Source organism: Carassius auratus, chromosome 11 (assembly GCF_003368295.1).
Source record: "Carassius auratus strain Wakin chromosome 11, ASM336829v1, whole genome shotgun sequence".
NCBI lineage: Eukaryota > Metazoa > Chordata > Actinopteri > Cypriniformes > Cyprinidae > Carassius > Carassius auratus.
In genome coordinates, this window is record NC_039253.1 from 1381659 (window position 1) to 1400912 (window position 19254).

Consider the following 19254-nt stretch of genomic DNA (forward strand, 5'->3'; position numbering starts at 1 on the left):
CTCCAAAACTGCTTGCTCTGAAAAAAGTGTTTAAAAAAGGTTAAAAAAAGTGTTTTATACACTACCATTGAGAAAATGTAATCAAACTATGTTACAGACTTTTCATTAAGACCCTGAAGAATTATGTAACTTGTGGAAAATGGGCATCCGATGACCACCTTTAATATTATAATATTGTTTTTATTTAATTCTTTATTTCACAGGGACAGTGGACAGTCAGAAAACTGTCCCAAAATTAGCTACAGAGCTAAATTTAATATGCTTTCCCTGGGTGAAGAAAACCAAAACAAATTATATTATAAAAACATCAGGTACAATAAAATGTTAGATTATAACATATGGCTGTACCTCCTCCTTAATATAATAACTTACTAAACCATCTTTTAATGTGCATTAAGGCATAGGCTATTATCAGTCAGTCAGTGCATATAAAGCTCAGGCAAAAGTAGCCTAATGATTATGAATGTGTCAGGAAAACATAAGACATTTTAAATATTTATTACACAACTAGTGCTTTCTCAGTCCTGTGGACGTGCCTTCAATAAAGAAATGCACCTTTTCATACGGACTACATAATCAGATAAAATTAGTTTTTATATGAATTGGTTAGTTTAATAGCAAACATTTCAAGCTTTCTATAGATGTATTTATTGTCTTTTCCGTAAAAAAAAAAAAAAAAAAAAAAGCATTGCGAAGTAGCCTATGATAAAGAAAAGACTAAGTGCATATATTTATTTTAATAAAAAATATTAAATCTTAAAATGAATTCGATTTTTAGTATGAACACACCCGTCTTTACGTTATTCCTCTACGTCTTTTTATCATGTTCTATATATTATATATATTGCTGCATGTTATGATGTTTTTATTTTCTTTCTCTCGCCTTGTTTTTGGTTTTTACTGTTTTTATTTTTCTTTGTGCTGTTGATGTTTTTAGTTATTATGTTGTAAAGCACATTGGTCAACTCTGGTTGTGGTATATAATGCTATATGAAATAAAATTGCCAATGGCATAGGCCTAGATTTTGCAGCATGAATAGCAGGTGTCTTCTCTTGACACATGAAGACATTTCATTCAGCTGGTGTGTGTGTGTGTGTGTGTGTGTGTGTGTGTGTGTGTGTGCTTTATCAATGAGGTGGACTCCAATGCCCACAACTCTTCCCGTGATGACGCCGCGCAGCGCACAACGCGTCTCACGCAACGCTCTGTGTTTTGGAGAAGAACGGAAGATGGCGACCTCAAACAATCCTCGAAAATTCAGCGAGAAAATCGCCCTGCACAACCAGAAGCAGGCGGAGGAGACGGCGGCGTTTGAGGAGGTCATGAAAGACCTGAGCATCACGCGAGCAGCGCGGGTACGTGTGTCAGAAACAGCGGTTAAACGCGCACACAGCGCAGCTGCTATGTAGGATGTAGCCTGTGTTTGATTTAAGAGCTCCCCTTGTCGCCTGAGAGCCGTGACAAATCGGTGAAGGACGGTTATGATGTCCCGGTGGTCACGCGTAACGGGAGATGCTGAGGATGCTGCTGCAGGACACACGTCATGCACATCTGCACGGAGACCTGCTCCGGCCTTGAATGCATTGTGCTTGCTTTTCGCGCTTTTATTTCTCGTTCTCGTTGTGTGTATAAGAAGCTACTTATTTAATGAAGAAGTGTCATCGCCCGGGGCAAGTTGTCACACGATCTATATCCTATTTTAAATTGAAAGTCTTAAGGTTTTGTAATTTGATAAAGTCTTTCCAACTAGGATTATCATGTTTTTGTGAAAGATTTGGGTAAAACAAATACATACAAAAACTAAATCCATTGAAAGCATGCAAAATATATAGCATATATTTATACGCCAACACTGAAAAGAAAATTGTGTAGAAAGAATTGTCATTTAGAAAGTGCTTGTAAATTTCATAAACAATTACAAAAACAACAACAACAAAAAAAACAGTGAATTATACATGGAATTTTGACATTTAAAATCATTTTTATATATTTTTTGAAAAACATACTTGAATACTCTGGAAATTTTTGGGGGTTTTTTTTGGTTTAATTTTAGCTAAAATATGAGCTAAAAGTAACATGTTAAAAACTATTATTTTAATTAAATTTAAAGAGAACTCAGAAAATCAAAAAAATAAAATCTAATTCAATATATTAACAAAATCTATAATAGTATATCAGTGATTCAAAAATAAGTCTCGATCCATTTAAATATCAGTTCAGGGGAAATTGTTGCATTCATTATAATTAGTCCAAAACAGAATTTGTTGTTTGTTTTTTGTATTCTACTTTTACATTATTATTTGGCTTATGTTACTCATTAACTTGCACATTTAGTTTTTCATACAGAGAGAAAAAAAAATCTTCTCAAGTCTGTGTCAATGAACATTGGTCAGCATATTTTAAGTGAGCTGTATCTTTTTCCTGCATGGGAAAAATCAATAAATCAGTCAATCATAAAAATTATAAAATATAGACGAATGATAAAAATAAACTACAGTAACCCTTACAAAAAATAATATGAGGACAATGCTTAGGCAATTTGCTCCAGCCTCTGTTTTCACCTTTTTACTACAAGGCTATTCGTCTGTTCCTTGGTGTTGAACATATTATATATGTTAGAGTGCGTCACGTAAGTCGAGACCCATGTTTTGCTACTTTTTATTAACTCACTGGTCTGCTTTTCCCATTCTTCACATGATAAAGTGATTTACTCCACGGTATCTGGTTTACGTTTCATTCATGCATTCATTACGTCATTCACTGCTGCTTTTCACGCACTGTTATTTTGCACAGCTGCAGTTACAGAAGACCCAGTATTTGCAACTAGGCCAGAATCGAGCTCAGTGCTATGGAGGGTCACTGCCCAATGTCAATCAGATTGGAAATAGCAACACTGACCTCCCTTTTCAGGTGAGACCTCAGAAACTTCATAAGTTTAAAAATTCCGTCGTGCACACTATGCTGTCACTTTATGAATGGATTTCCCTTCAGATGATCTAATCACAGTTTCATAACATCACGCTCACAGTGCATTGGATGGGTCATTCCTCATAAGCTGCGTTCACGTTTACCATTGCTCAGTGAAATTTTGTGGGCAAATTCCATTCATTTCAAAAGGCAAAATAGTTCTCCATGCAGATTTTGCTCATCTTCAAGTTGGTCATGCAGGCAAAAAATTGTCTATTTAACATGTGACCACACTTTTATAAAATACCTTTTCAAATTTGTAACTTGAAAGAAAATATTGAAATTTAAAATTTAATTGAAAATACACTTTTACTCTAAATTATAACTAGTTTACCTATTACCTATATTGAGCCTATCAGAGTGGACATAAAAGCTAAGTTATAGCTTATGAGAAGATATGTTTTATGTTTTTATTCTATATATTGTCAAGTGAGTTCTGTAATTGAAAACAAACAGCTTTTAGAGTGGGGCTAATAGTTTTAGTCTGCGCTGTTTTTTTCGTCACTTCTTGCAAGATGTTATTAAGACTTTTGTTAATTAAAGGGATGTTACAAAAACTTAACTGGATGGGAAATTACGTTAAGGACAGAAACATATGGTATTAGCGATATTATCCAAGCCAAAGGCATGTTAAAAAACCCTCAAAACTCATTACTGTTTCCTCTTTTTACACTGTTTAGTAGGAATGACCCGGATCAGCTTTTTATAGAAAAGTATTAACCAAAGATACACATTTTCACCATAAACCTTTTTTATGAATTAATTAAATGTAACGAAGTTGATGGAAATATGCATCATTTCCTTCTTTATCATTGCTCTTCATTTATGACACAAGGATCTTTCATACTGCTAGTCCATCTTCTGCGCGACGCCGGTTTTGTGCTTTCATTTGCCCAACACTTGTGAAGATCACTTAAACAAATCTGATTCTTTTACAGACGACGGTTTTAGACACCAGTCGGACGTCCCGACATCATGGCCTGGTGGACCGTGTGTATCGTGACAGGAATCGCATCGCTTCTCCGCATCGTAGACCTCTCTCTGTGGACAAGCATGGACGTCAGATATCCTTCAGCTTTATTAGACACAGCCAAGTTTTACGTGTGTGTGTGTGTGTGTGTGAGACATTGTCCTTAACACTGATTACATCGACAGCTGTCCCTATGGCTCAGTATATCTGTCACCACCTCCCGACACAAGTTGGAGAAGGTAAAGCAGCTTTTCTCGTAACCTAATCAACAACACATGCTCAGAGGTCATAAATCATAGTGTTTTTTCATGTTCTCACCTCTGCTGGTCTGCTGCAGAACCAACTCTGACTCAGCTCTACACCAGAGCGCTGTGAATCCAGCTCCACAGGACACTTTTGTCGGTGGATCTCAGGAACTGCAGTCGAAAGGAGTAAAAACATGTAAGAATTTGGGTGTTTTTTTCGTTGTTGTTGCTATGCTGCATGAAATTAAAATTCATTTTCATTTCAAATGCATCTTCAGGCCTTTAATATGCAGATGAGTTTGTTTCTTAATCAAAACAGTTTTTGAGAAATGTAGGATTGCATCACTTGCTCACCAATGGATGCTCTGCAGTGAATGGGTGCCGTCAGAATGAGAGTCCAAACAGCTGATAAAAACACCACAATAATCCACAAGTAACCCACACCACTTCAGTTCATCAGTTAACATCTTGTGAAACAAAAAGCTGTGTGTTTGTAAGAAACAAATCTATCAATACGTTTTGAACCAAATAATTTCAGACTAAAATACAAATCCTCTATCCACAATATTGTTTTTTCCAGTAAAAAGTCTCACCTGAATCAGGAGAGAAATATGCACATATCATACAATTTTTTTTCCAAGTAAAAACACTTTTTTTGATGTTAGAGAACAACAGGGGACTGATGTTTTTCACTGGAGGAAGCATCATTAAGGATTTTGGCCAAAAGCGACGGCTTAAAAGTTTAATGACGCCTTAATGATGAAGCTGTTTATCACATATTAATTGATGGACTGGAGCAGTGTTATTTACTTGCAATGTTTTAATCAGCTGTTTGCACTCTCATTCCGACGGCACCCATTCACTGCAGAGGATCTACTGGTGAACAAGTGATGCAATGCTACATTTTTCAAAATTGTTAACATGAAGAAACAAACTGGCCTGGGGATAAGAACATTTTCATTTTAGGGGTGAAAGGTTCCTTTAACAAAAGTATTTATTTTTGTCTGCCAAAAGTCATGATGTGGTTCAACTAACCTGCAGCAACATAAAAAAAAAAAAACTGACTGTGAAGGTCAATAAGTTTCTTAAAATATCAGATCATTTGAAATTTTATGTTGTAAAATGTCATATTAGTGACTCCTCAAAACATAAGGATATGTACTCTATGAATTAATATTGAAATTATGGTGTAAGGAAAATTAGTGATTACATCATATGACAAAACCAACATGGATATATAGAGAACCTGTCTGAAAACTTGGCATGTGTTATAATTTCATTTTTTTAAATTGTCATTGACCTACATGTATTTGTGACATGTTTTATTCTCATGTACTGTGACCTGGTAGGAGTTGATCCATATCTCCCTCTCTTTCTGCAGTGCTGTTGCTCACCCCTCCAGATACAGAGGACACTGAGTCAGAGATGGACAAAGACGAGCCCAAAACATCTCTGCATTCAGAGTCCTGTGACGTTCCTGGGATTAAGTGAGTTTATTATGACAAAAAAAAAAAAATTTCCCCATGTGCTGGAAGTCATGCAACACTTCACGTTTGAATGAGCATGAGTAGAGACAATGAAGAGTGGCTGCAATTTTAGATCCTAAATTGATACCCACCATGTGCCAAATTGAGCTAAAATGGTCTGAAGGAAAATGAAATGATAAAATATAGTTTGGGTAAATGATTAACCAATGTAACTGCAACATTACATGGATTTCTTTGAACTATATGAATGAAAGTCTGACTTATAACTGACAGATTCAGACATTATTTTAGATATTATTATTTTAATCACATTAGTGAACGTGAAAAAATTGACTTTTCCACATTTACTAATACATTATAAAAATCAAAAGTTGCATCTGTTGATATTGTTTAATGGACTTGACAACATTAACTAATGGGACTTTATTATAAATTGCTACTAAAATGTTTATGGCTGGTATTATGACAGAATATAGAAAGTGACTATAGAAATTTTATATTAAAAAAAAGTTTGAATTTTTTTTTTGCATTGTGCATTAAATGATACATCATTTTAGTTTTAAAAGTATATCGATTTTATACTTTCTTAAAGCAGTATAATTTGAATTGAAATTATATTCTGATTTAAATGTAACTATTATTGCATGTAAAGTTTTTATATATATTGTTCAAATATTATTATATTATTATATTTCAATTTAGTTTTTATTTCAATTTATGTGCAACATTATTTTGTTTTATAGTTATATATCTTAATTTCAAAACAACTGTGTTATATAAATTTAACTTTAACCTTAACCTCAGAATGATTTATGTAAAATATATTTTCTTTTCTTTTAAGCAATTTATATATTTACTCATTGTGTCTCTATTAGAATTGTTGCATCATATTCTGTTTGATATTTCCAGCATATTTCCATCTCCTGATCAAGAAATGAGTAGCTCTTTGATGCCAGCTGCTCACAGCACCGGTGGCTCCTTACCAGATCTGACAAACATCCAGTTCCCTCCTCCTCTCCCCACCCCGCTGGACCCAGATGACCCCATTACCTTCCCTACATCCAGCTCCAGCAGTACCACCAACCTGACACACCTGGGCATCAGTGCTGCCAGTCACATCCCTCCCTCCTCTCCCGCCCCCTCGCCCAATATCAGCCCACAGCTGCCCTCTACCACACTGCCACCTGCTGTCTCCCCCCAGATACCCATCGCACAGGTAAGTCTCCATCCTGCCCAAACAGCACGGCTTGTGTTTGAATTCAGAATATGTGTGATTACAGGATCATCATTTCATTTGTAGCAATCAATGAGGTCCCAAGAAAGTATATTCTAATATTTAAATTAGGGTGCACCAATGTATTGGTCAGTAATCAGTATGGCTTATGAAAGCAGTTATCTGCAGTTTTAGCCTGCAGAAGTGCTTCATAATTGCATTCTCATTAATTTGATTGATTTGTGTATTATTATGATTAATTATTAATTAATTTGAATGTTTTTGTAAGTTTGTTGAGTGTTTTTGTCATTTTTTTATGTGTCTAAATAGTTATACATTTTTATTTAAATTTGAGTTTTAGTTATTTTAGTGTTTCAAGTCAAACTGAATGACATTTAGAAATGTTTCCTTTGCAACAAAGATCTTTTAATTTCTTATTTCAGTTAATGCTTATTTTATTTTAGCCCCTTAACTGTCACCCCCATTTTTTAAATAAAAAATTGCTGTAATTTATGAACACTTTGGAATATAAACCTAAGGTTGGTCACTTTTTAAAGAATAAAAATTAGTAGATTTTGGCAAAAGTGGAATTTCTTCAAAAAAATTTAAGTTTCAAAAAGTTATAGAGGTAACACTTTAGAATAAGGTTCCATTAGTTAATGTTAGTTAACTACTTTCGTTAACATGAACTAAGCAAGAACAATCCTTCTACAGCATTTATAAGTCTTAGTTCATGTTAATTTCAACATTTACTAATGCATTATTTAAATCAAAAGTTGTGCTTGTTAACATTAGTTAATGCACTGTGAATTACCATGAACTAACAATGAATAACTGTATTTTCATTAACTAACATTAACGAAGATGAATAAATACAGTAATAAATGTATTATTCATTGTTTGTTCATGTTAATTAATACATTAACTAACATTAACTAATGGAACCTTATTCTAAAGTGTTACCGTTATAGAATTTAAATGTACTGTAAATAAAATGCGCTATATTAATTTTATTTTATTTTATTTATTGTAAATATTTTACATAACAGGTTTTACTCTAAAATTGGTATAAAATTAAAGCCTTGTGTCTAAATAAGTTATGTTACAAATTTGAAGTTGATATGAAAAAAATTTAGGTTCCTGTGAGATTTTATTTAGGGCGTCATACCACACACAGCCACTGGGAGTCATCAAAAATATTTTGAATTTTGCTTAATGAATTTTTCTCTAGATTTCTCTGTGAATTGTACTTGTATATCAAAATAACCACCAAATATGAAATTCTGACACTCAGACCTTTCCAATGATATGTTTGTTGCCATGAGTATAAAGAAGTTTTGATTCTTAAAGTATAACTATAAAAACCCTGGATAACTGACAGTGAATTAGTGTAAGTATGCGAGTAGAAATATTCTCTGGTCTGTTGTTGTCATAGTCGATCACGATGGACAGTCTGTCTCTGGAGCAGCAGTTGTCTCAGTATTCACTGCTGAGTTTACTGAACGACCTGCAGAAACAGCCACACAGCTTCCCTCAGAACATTCGGCTCATACGCCTCCCGCCTCTCACCGTAAGCTCCGCCCCCAACACCACCAGCCAATCGCAGACAGCTACAAGCGCAACTGCCAGTTCGGTATGTTTTTCTTCTGCTGTACAGTTTATTTCAGGTTAATATGGTTTATTCAAACATGTATCTCTTTCTCCCAACAGTACCGTCAGACCGGCTCTTCAACCAATCAGTCACCCACATCTCCAGTGTCCAATCAGGGCTTCTCACCTGGCGGCTCACCACAAGTAAGCATAACACTTCTATGGTTTCATTCTTCATTTGTTGATTTTTTTTGTAATTTCTTGGCATCTCAGAGTGTACTTCTTTCTGCATTGCCGCCTATTTCAGTAAACTCACTTTGTAGTTTAGAAAAAAATTATTTTCTCTTATGCTCACCAAGACTCAATTTAATTGATTAAAAAAGAACTGATATCTGCTTTAAAATGTTAAAATTATTATGTATTTTTGTGACTTCAGTCATCATTTTTACATGTTCTTCAGAAATCATTCTAATATGCTGATTTGCTGCTTAAGAAACAATTTCTTATTTTCCTTGCTGAAATATATTTCTTTTTTTCTTTTTCTTTTTTAAAAAAGAACAGCATTAATTTGAAATAGACATCATTTTAACAACATAAATGTCTTTACTTTTGATCAATTAAATGTGTCCTATAATTCTCACACTCAGATGTTTTGATCATAATGTGGGTCTTTACAGCATATTCAGGGTGTCGGAAGCATCTTTGGAGATTCATTTTATGATCAGCAACTTCCATCCAGACAGACCAATGCCCTCTCAAACCAGGTACATGTGCTCCATTACAAATCACTCTTTAAATGTAGTTTTTTTAATCAGAAAAAAATGCTTTTTTTTTTTTTTTTTTTTTTTTACAAGAGGTTACCATGTGAAAATCAAGCTTGACTTACTTCTCACTGACTATTCAAATGAACACGTTCAATAATACACATAACACAGCTGGACACATAATGCTGATGTAGATCATAAATGATATTATGCGGTTCAGCTCAAATAAATCATTTAAAAGCATACATAATAGAATTAATCAATTAGTTCATTTATTATTATTATTATTATAATGCATATAGTAATATTTCTTTATTGATTTTATTTTTATAATTGGATGAAATTATATTAACAATAATAAATACATGAAAAGTTGTTCTGTTGTATTTTTAAGAAATAATTGGAATTTCTTTATTTATTTATTTTAATGTATAGCCTGAATGCACTACAAGTCGCTTTGGATAAAAGCAGCTTCTAAATGCATAAATGTAAAATGTAAACGTAAATAATGCACATACGGTTTCATGGCCCATTTGTATGAATTAATTAATGAATTAATAAATAAATATATATGTATGCATGTACAACATGTTACAATTGTATAATATGTAAAACAAATAGTTTATTTCATTTATTGTTTAAATGACTTTACAACTCTCTCATGCTGATGGTGAAGCTGGAGCAGTTCAACATGAACATGATGGAGAATCCGGGCGGCTCTAGTCACTGTTCAACGCTGAACTACACACAAGCAGCCATGATGGGTCTAACCGGGAGCCACAGCGGTCAGCAGGACGCACAGCAGCTCGGTTACACTAGCCATGGCAATATCCCCAACATCATTCTCACAGGTAATGTGTGCCTTCCGCTTAAACATCAACTTCTCTATGCAAATGTCTTTCCAAGAGAGGTCAGAGAGGTGCATTTATAATTGCATTTATATTTATCTACACCTGTGCCTTGTTAATCATTCCAGCTGGATTTCATTTAAATTTCTAGTTTGTTCAGTGAAATCAGCTTTTGCAAAGTAACGTGTCTTGGGGCAACCAATAATTCCAATCACTAATATTTCCAGTGCTTTTTCAGGGTTTCCCAAGCACTTTTATTTGTAATGTATTGAAATGACTGCTTTTTGGTTGACATTTTATTGCTTTAGCTGAGCTCTCGTGCATCTATATAATAATGGTAGTTTTATGTAGCCAGTTTTATTAATGTTTATCTGTAACTAGTTATATTTTAATTGCACTTAGATAACATGAGCAACACTTCACTAGCTAGCAGCTATCATAACCAGATGTCACTTTGCTTTAAAGGGTTAGCAAAATTCAGTTATTAATTACTCACCATCACATCATTCCAAACCCACAAGATATTCATTTATATAAAAAAAACACATATTAAGATATTTTTGATGAAATCCGAGAGCTCTCAGACCCTCCATAGACGACAACAACACAGCTGCCATGATCAATGCAAAGAAACATAGCAAGGACATCAGTAAAATAGTCCATGTGACGTCAGCGGTTCAACTGTAAGTGTACAAAGCCACGAGAATATACTCTGTGTGCAAAGAAAACAAAAAATAACCTCCTACAATGCATAACATTTACTTTTTTCTAGTTACATTACATTTATTAAGTAACCAAAATAGTTAAAATATTGATTACATTTCAAATAAGGTAACTTGTAATTACATTTGAAAAGAAACCTTCCCAACACTGGTTCCCAGGACTAAGCATTTGAGCTGACAGTTGGATTTGTCTCACATTAGTGACGGGAGAATCTCCGCCGAGTCTCTCCAAAGACCTCACCAGCTCGCTGGCCAGCGTTGGTGACGTCAGCTTTGACGCGGACTCTCAGTTCCCGTTGGACGAGTTGAAGATCGACCCCTTGACACTGGACGGACTGCACATGCTCAACGACCCGGACATGGTTCTCGCCGACCCGGCCACGGAGGACACGTTCCGCATGGATCGACTGTGAATGCACTTCGAAGCCAGACGTTCCTCTGCATGGCCTCTCTGTTCACCATCTGGTCAGTGGCCGTCCATGTCCCCCCAAACACCCACATAACAGCATGCTGCCAACCCGCTGGAGCCCAGGGGCCGGTGGAGGCGGCGGCGGTCAGGGTTTGGGGGGCGGTGAAGGTGGAAGTGCTGTATCCACACTGGATAGTTCCCAATGCGCAATACCATCAACTCTCTTCACGTATTCATGTTTTGGCGAGTCGCCAATGCGCGGTTTCTATTTATTCCTTTTTAGTTGTTTATTCTTACGATTTCATGGATCATCCTATGTTTATATTCGTATTTACATAATAAGCAAATTGCCAAATTTCATCTATTTTTTTAAGGTTTACGTAACTATGCCATCTGTGTAATGATGCGTGTGAAATCGACATATTTATTTATTATAATTATTTTTTTAATTCTAGATATAAATATATATTATTTAATCATATTTATGTAAGGAGCACTACTCCCCCAGATTGTGTATCAAGGGTTTAAAGGAGCGTTGCTCATCGTACGCCGGAAGGCATCAAGTTAGCTTTTACAAAATAGCTTCCATGACAATTCGTTTTGCTGGCTTTTTTGGTATCATCCAAACATCTCAAGTTGTCACGATTGGTCTCATTCTTTCAGTATCAGTTTTCTTGCAGGAGGACAGCAGTCTCTAAATAGAAATGTGACCCATCTTTCTGTGTTTTTGTGGACTGTCGCGTGACTTTCTGTATGCATATGTTATTTATTCGAATTGAAGGTCTTATGGCTGAAATGTACGCTTCAACGGTGGTCGGTAAATATGTGACCTTCGAGCTGCTGCAGAAACCTGCTGAACACTTCACTGTGAGAGGACCTGATTTTGCCTTACATGAACAAAATGCTGTTTTTAACTGTTAATGTGTTTTTCTAATCGTCTCTGAAGTGTTCTCCTCTCGATATTCTTGTTTTAACAATGCCATTTTGTTTAGTATTGAGTGCTGTAATAGTTTGTACTTGTACTGCCAAACTTAACTCGAGGTTCTGTTGTCAAAATGATGTCAGTCATCTGGCTTGGGGTGAGTAATGCTCCTTATTCTGTGCTGTTTACGGGAGTTTGTGTTTGTCATTCCCATGTGTATGTTCAAGCCCTGTCGCACCTTGATCAAGCTATAGGAAGGAATTAAGGAATCACTCATTTACAATTCAGTGACACAGTTATGATCTCTATATACAGTGGGGTCCAAAAAACCTGGAATGAAAAGTATTAAAAACAACGAAGCAAAGGGGATGAAAAGAAAGATATATTAGCATTCAAATGTGATTTTTGAGATTTATTTTGTAAAACTGGTGCATTGATAATTTTAGAGGCTTTTTTCTACTATGGAATAAAGAGAAAAAAACAAACAAACAGTGAATTTTGACTTAATCTCACAATTTTTCTCATGCAGTTATTTGTTTAGAATCTCATAATTGTGACTTATTATTTAAAAAAATAAAAAAAAATTTGCAAGATGTTATCTTACAATTGCAATATGTAAACATGATCCTGTGAGAAAAAGTCAAAATCATGAGATAAAAAAAGTCGCAATTACCTTTATTATTATTATTTGTATTTTTTTATTAAATTTTTTTTTTTTTGTGGAAGAAAAAAAAAACAGAATTGCAAGACAAACTCAGAATTTAGAGAATGAAAGTTAAGTGTTTTTTTGGACCCCACTGTATCTACCTTGTCAGTCTGAAAACAACATGTTTATAATACAGGTAATGAAGAGCAAATTTAAGTTTTTGGCAGTTGAACAAGATGTTTTCTGCTAAAGTTTAAGTAATTTCGGATCAGCCAGATACATTTTGGTCATCTGTGTCTTTTTAAGGGAAATAATAACTCTTAAAACTGTGCAAATCCAATTTGTGATTCCTATGCAATCTAAACGAATTAATCAACCAACAATCTGGAATATTTCTGGTTGCATATAAAGAGCATATTTAGGGCTGAGAAATAGGGATTGGCTCAGATGGTGAATACACTAGTTGGTTTAGATTTAACAAAAACTGCAATACTCACTTTAGTTTTCCTTTTTCAAACTGTGCCATTCAGTTTTCATATGTTTACCATGAGCGCGTTTCTCTCCTGAAAATAGTGTACATAATGCTTAACACTGGAATATGACGACTGCATGTCAAAATGAGAAAAACCTTTAGAATGAGGTCTTCGTTAGCTTTTTGGTATGAAGTCTTCATTAGCCTGGCTTATTCCAGTAAAAAGATTCACTGCACACAAACCAATGTAGACCCCCGAGACACTGTGCATGTATTAGTTAATGCTAGTGGTGTCATTTTACCACATCTATGATCATGTTTAGAAACAGAATGTATTTATGGGGCTCCGTGTTATGATTGCATTACACCAAAAGACCTGCTTGACGATGCTTGACCAAAGCACTATCGTTTTTTCTCCTGATCTGTTACGATGCTAGTTTTTCTGTTCGTTTTCAGTCACGGTAGCATTTTTTTTCCACTCCTCACAATCGTAGCATGTTTGATATCTTCAGTTGGCTCATTCCCCCACCCTGTCGATTTGCTCGGCCCTTGCATCTTGGGTTTCCCTCTGAAATCCAGTCAGAAATCTCAAAGATACGGCAGCTTTCATACTGATGTGTGTGCATTTCTTCTAAATCTTCTGGCTGCTGCTTCTGGAAACTTCAGCTGAAACTTGGACTGTTTTACCTTCTGAAAATGCAGACTGTTCGACCCTGTACATGCGCCCCTCCCCCCACCCCGGTTTATCGTGAAGGTGTTCTTTGTGAACCGTTTTCTGTATTGCACTGATAATTCAGAGGGAAAACAATTCTGGAAGCGTATATATATGTGTGACTTCCCAATGCAAACCGATAAAAGGGCTCAATCTGTTTGTTGCTTTAACCTGTGAAACATTAGGAGATGTGCCCAGACTGCATGCATTTATTGGACAAGTAATAATTGTTGATGCACATGCAGCATGCAGGAGCGGTTTTAGCTAACAGCACTTAACCTACATTTGTGTCCTAATTATATTTGTGAGAGCAAACCCCCTTTATCTTAAATTCCCCTTTAAGCCTTAATAGAACTGCTGAGCAGTTAGTGACCATGTCCGTACCATTAAAACTAACAAGGACGTAGCTGACTAGATGGGATGTATTTCTTGATAAACGTATCGATAGTGACCCATAGGATAGAGCTGAGCAGTATGACAACCCTTCCCCTTAAATCATAGCATTAGCATAAACTAAGTGCCATCTACATTCTGTAAAGATGATATATTTTTATTTCGCCACCTGTCATCTCACTTAAGGCAGGTTTAATAAGTATTAAAAGACACTGTAAACCAAGCGCTCGTGAGAGTGTTAGGTTACAGAATGTGCATCAAATCTTTGTGATCTCTCATGTCGTGAGCATAAACAGTGCTCGCTCTTTATTGGAGTTGGCGGTATATTAGGATATATAATTTGTGGTTGTCTAGAGCTTTTATTGGGTTGGATCTATCCAAACGCCCAGTTCTATAGTCGTTGTGCTGGTGTGGTCATCTTTGTCTCCTATTTGTGGTAACTGATTGTAGAAGGAACTGATTTCGTCTTTGTCGTTTTGCTGGTCCTTTTCCTTTCTCATAAAAAAAAAAAAAACAATGCAGAATATGGATGTGCATGATGTCTCAGCTGCATATATCAGAGCCTTCTTGTTATATCATTTATATTTTGTAATCTGTATTTCTGTACGTGTTTTTAAAATACATATATATTTAAATTCTCAGTGCTAATGCAGTGTCATCCATTTATGTCAGTCATTAGGGGGTTATGAGGAAAGCTCTACTACTGTTCACAAAAATGGAGTGTAAAATATGACACAGGCAACAGAAATATACAACTCGCATTCATTAATATTATAAAAAGAAGAACTGTTGAGTTTGAGTTCAAAAAAGCTGGATCTGCTGGCTTCTGAATGTCTCGAAGTCCTCAGGGATTGTATCTGGATAAAAAAAAAAGAACAAATATAATACAGATGATTTGTTCGTTCTCTCCTCAGATGTGACTGTGAATTTTGTATGCTCGTAATATATTTAATTTAGATTAAAGACAAAAATGAGCAGGTCCAGATGAGGTGATTCTGCGCTGACTTCAAGAGAAAATCTCTTTATTATCTATAAGAAAGAAAATCTATTGGCAAGTGGACCTTGAAAAGCAAGGCCATTGAAAAAGATAGATTGTGAAATTATTATGACACTTTCTGTCATAAATATGGAATAACATGCTCCAGTGACTCATGCTAAAAGACCTGGAATGTGCGTCAATAAAGCAGAATATAAATAGAATTTCCATTTCATGATAACTTGTTTTCAACAGATCGGGGAGTACTCCTATTGGCAGCTTGAAGTACACTATATGAACAAAACTACTGGGACACTATTACGCCAACAAGGAGTGTTGCATTCTAAATACATATGCTGCCTGTGTCGCGATTCACCTACACCGTGTCCTCTATTTGTGATGAAGTACATACTTTTGAGTATGTAAGCAGAATAGTAGCTTTGGGTCTTTAACATATCGTCCCCTTGGAATTATGAGGTTCTATCTGCGTTCTGAGCAGTTTTGAGATATTGAACTTCAAAGTTTTTGTGTTCCATAGACTTCTGTAGATAGAACCTTTTTTTTGTTTTATCAATAAAAAAATCTCAAAATGTATACAACTTAAAAAAAACATCACATAATGTAAATAATTTGTCACAGAATAAGAATATTTGAATAACTCAATTTAGAACCTTATAATTCCAAGGGGACGTGTCTGCATAATGATGCATTTAAAAGTTAAGAAACAAACATAATTATAAAAGTTCACAATGTTGCTGCAGATGAAATATATAATGTGGATACCAAAAAGAACACTTTTTCATCAGGTCAGACATTGATTATTTATCACACAAACCCTTTTCTCTACCTGTCCACCCTTCTCACATATACACCATGTTTGTAGTTTTTTATGCGTGTTTGTAGTACAATGTTTCTATTTTTGAATACTATTTAGGATAGATCGTATGCATATTGGGACACAGAAACAGTCAATATGTGACTCTGGACCACAAAACCAGTCATAAAGCTCAATTTTCTAAATTGAGATTTATACATCATATGAAAGCTGAATAAATAAGCTTTGCGCAATATCTTAGTATGCTACAAAATCAAGATTTCTATGGTGGCCAAGAGAGCTCAATGCGCTGCAATTTAAGAAAACATGCAAATTGAAAAAACACCAGAAAAACAAAAAAAAACATCATCAGTTTGATAACACAAGTGTTGCAAATCCTCACAACACATGCATTAACGAATCCCACCGCAAATCCTTCACAACAAATTCAAATTAACAAATGCGCTGCAAATAGCACTGACTACAATGGAAATGTTTCAAGGAGACCCCAAAAGTGTCGGACCCAGCTGGGATTTGCTTATCGTGCAGTGGCTACAGGTCAGTGGAGTTGAACTGAAAGGAGAGTTTTGTTTTTTTTTTAAACACCCTGATTGCATGATTCCTTTATATTTTGGATATTATTAGTCTAAATAAGCTGAATAATTAAGCTGAATAAAGTTACTTAAGATGGCTAACTTTAATATACTCAGCTAAATATAATTTAAAGGTTAATGAAAATAAATTTGCAATGCTTCATTAATTGTTTCTTAATGTGCATGTGTTGTTAGGATTTGCAGCGTTTCTTAATTTGCATGTGTTGTGAGATTTTGTAGCACGTTTCGTTATATGCCTGTGTTGTGATGTTTTGATGACTTGTTTTTTTCATTTGCTGGTGTTTTTTCAATTTGCATGTGTTTTCTTAAGTTGCAGCGTGTTGAGCTCTCTCGGCCACCGTAGATTTCCCTTCAATGGACATAAGCAGCCTAGTCCAACCCCTAAAACATGGCCACCAAACTTTACAGTCAACTCAGTGTAGTCTGTGACATTCCCCTGGCATCAGCCAAACCCAGACTCACCAAGTGTGATTCATCCCTCCTCATCACAGAACAGGCTTTCTCTGCTCCAGAGTCCAGTGGTGGTGTGTTTTACACCACTCTATCTGATGCTTGGTGGTTTGATGCTTGCATGCAGCTGCTCTGCCATTGAGATCCGTTACATTAAGCTCCCACCACACAGTTTTTGTGGTGAGTTTGTAATTCTTCAGCTATGGAAGCAGCATATGCACTCGTTGACCCTGCTCTGCAACTTCACATGGTTTTCTTCTTCATGGCTGAGTTTCTGTCTTTGCTAAATGCTTCGACTTTCCAATATTACCACTTACAGTTGACCGTGGAATATCTAGCACGGGCGATATTTCACAAACTGGCTTATCACAATGGTGGCATACCAACCTTGAATTTACTGAGATCTTCAGAATGACCCATTTTTTTTTCCACAAATGTTTGTAAAAACAGACTGCATAGCTAGGTGATTCATTTTATACAGTACATCTGTGGAAATGGGTCTGATTGAAACAGTATGTCTCCCAATACTTTTGCCCATGTAGTGTATTTTCAAATGAGCCAAAATAAATGAAAACACAAGCGGCCGAGGATGTGTAGAACTTGTTGACGTTGTGAACGTTTGAATGTTGGGAGTTCATATTACATGGAAATTCATCGGCCTGACCCTAAGCTCTTTAAGTGAGTGTACACTTGTTTCCATTTTTTAATGTATGAAAATGTGTTTCATTAAAAGAACTGACCGTTGCATCTGTAGCGTAGGTTGGCCCAGATAATGTTCTCCTGGGAGAAGCAAAATACTCCCAGTCTGCCTCCTCTCATGGTTGTGTCGATGATGATTCCTGTGTCTGCTACCATTTTCTGACCTTCATAGAACCGTACCCTGTATGCAAGAAATGCAGAGTGTTTACTTAAACATGCATAGAGAAATATTGCTATGACTGAATGATCTGCAGATGAAATCAATCTGATTCTACCTGATGTAGCCTTCTTGGGGTCTGTGCTGCAGGAACCAGCGGTAGGAGGTCTTGTCTTTCCAGCCAACGTTTCTGGAATCTTTCCACAAGAGTTTCACCTGGTTTGTCGAGTCACCTGTGTGCCAGAGTGAATTCCGCAGGTATTCTCCAGGTCCCGTGTCAGATTTCACTGCCTACCAACAAAATACAGAAACAAGGACCATATTTCAACATATAAAATAAATAAGTTGTTACTCTGTAATTAAAGAAACCAGATCACACCTTCAGCTGGATGCCAGGCTCAGCTACAGCTCGGAAAGGATTGGCTTGCCAATATATCTGCTCCACTTGCTTCCACATCACCACATAGAAGCTCGAGCTGTCCTGATAGCCAAAGATAAAGCCTGCGTAGTCATCATCCGTCTCAGTATTCACATGAAACGTCCCTTCAAAGTCCACACCATTGAATGCTGTGTAGCCTGTAACCAGAAGGAAATATTTAGCTTTTCTTGTCATAAGCTATGTTTCTGTCACCCTTTTTATGCACATCACATCAGAAACGAATAAATAAATTAATTTTGATGCTCACTTGAAGTGGTTTTTGGTATGTGGGATAAAGGTCTAATGCGAATAATGAGAGATGGAAGTCCATTTGCATTATAAAAAAATAATGTAACTGTACTTTGGGATAGCATAACCTGACAAGTACTAAAATGCTAAATAAAAAAATACTGAAGTACTAGTCAAAATTTTTCTGCATAATTGCCTCCCAGAACTGTCTTACAGGACTGCGTTCCCAAAAACGCTTTTGCTCTCTTGGATGGAAACATATGTTTTATGCAATATTAATTTTGCGCACATCACAACTTTGAATGGAATAGTCCTTTACCTACAGCCAGTCCAGGATCACTGTTCATGGTCTGAACAATCTCTCTTCCCTGTTAAAAAAAGATGAGGATTGCTTGGTAAAGTTTATACTGTGAGAACTTTAACAAAATCTGCATGAGGCAGAAAGAAGCGCACGGACCTGATTGAGCACCACCCAGTTTGGATCGATCTGCGCATCTCCTTCTGGATCCAGAACCA

The 19254-nt window shown here is 35.8% G+C and overlaps 2 protein-coding genes across 2 annotated transcripts; one reads left to right on the top strand and one right to left on the bottom strand.

Annotated features, from left to right (window-relative positions):
* The first annotated feature begins 1128 nt into the window (after window positions 1-1128).
* Window positions 1129-15009, top strand: LOC113110701 (CREB-regulated transcription coactivator 1-like). The gene is made up of 12 exons (XM_026274844.1): window positions 1129-1356; window positions 2795-2911; window positions 3907-4032; window positions 4116-4177; window positions 4276-4379; window positions 5565-5670; window positions 6580-6886; window positions 8319-8516; window positions 8594-8677; window positions 9151-9237; window positions 9914-10088; window positions 11009-15009. The coding sequence occupies exons 1-12, from the start codon at window positions 1132-1134 to the stop codon at window positions 11218-11220; spliced, it is 1803 nt and encodes a 600-aa protein (XP_026130629.1). The 5' UTR covers window positions 1129-1131; the 3' UTR covers window positions 11221-15009.
* On the bottom strand, window positions 12923-19248 carry LOC113110703 (cartilage oligomeric matrix protein-like). Its single transcript, XM_026274845.1, has 6 exons — window positions 19196-19248; window positions 19058-19106; window positions 18451-18647; window positions 18190-18362; window positions 17956-18095; window positions 12923-15218 (listed from the first exon to the last, which is right to left on the bottom strand). Exons 2-6 carry the CDS (start codon window positions 19083-19085, stop codon window positions 15163-15165), a joined length of 594 nt encoding a protein of 197 aa, XP_026130630.1. The 5' UTR covers window positions 19086-19106; window positions 19196-19248; the 3' UTR covers window positions 12923-15162.
* Between the last annotated feature and the right edge of the window lie 6 nt (window positions 19249-19254).

What these genes read in the sequence shown, in the direction of transcription:
- LOC113110701 (XM_026274844.1), top strand. Translation starts at nt 1,132, where the DNA reads ATGAGGTGGACTCCAATGCCCACAACTCTTCCCGTGATGACGCCGCGC. An exon ending in CCCAGATACCCATCGCACAG is followed by an intron (nt 6,887 to 8,318) that starts GTAAGTCTCCAT and finishes TTGTTGTCATAG; the next exon opens with TCGATCACGATGGACAGTCT. An exon ending in CACCTGGCGGCTCACCACAA is followed by an intron (nt 8,678 to 9,150) that starts GTAAGCATAACA and finishes GGGTCTTTACAG; the next exon opens with CATATTCAGGGTGTCGGAAG.
- LOC113110703 (XM_026274845.1), bottom strand. Translation starts at nt 19,085, where the DNA reads ATGAACAGTGATCCTGGACTGGCTGTAG. An exon ending in AGCCTGGCATCCAGCTGAAG is followed by an intron (nt 18,363 to 18,450) that starts GTGTGATCTGGT and finishes TTTTGTTGGTAG; the next exon opens with GCAGTGAAATCTGACACGGG. An exon ending in CCCCAAGAAGGCTACATCAG is followed by an intron (nt 18,096 to 18,189) that starts GTAGAATCAGAT and finishes TCTTGCATACAG; the next exon opens with GGTACGGTTCTATGAAGGTC.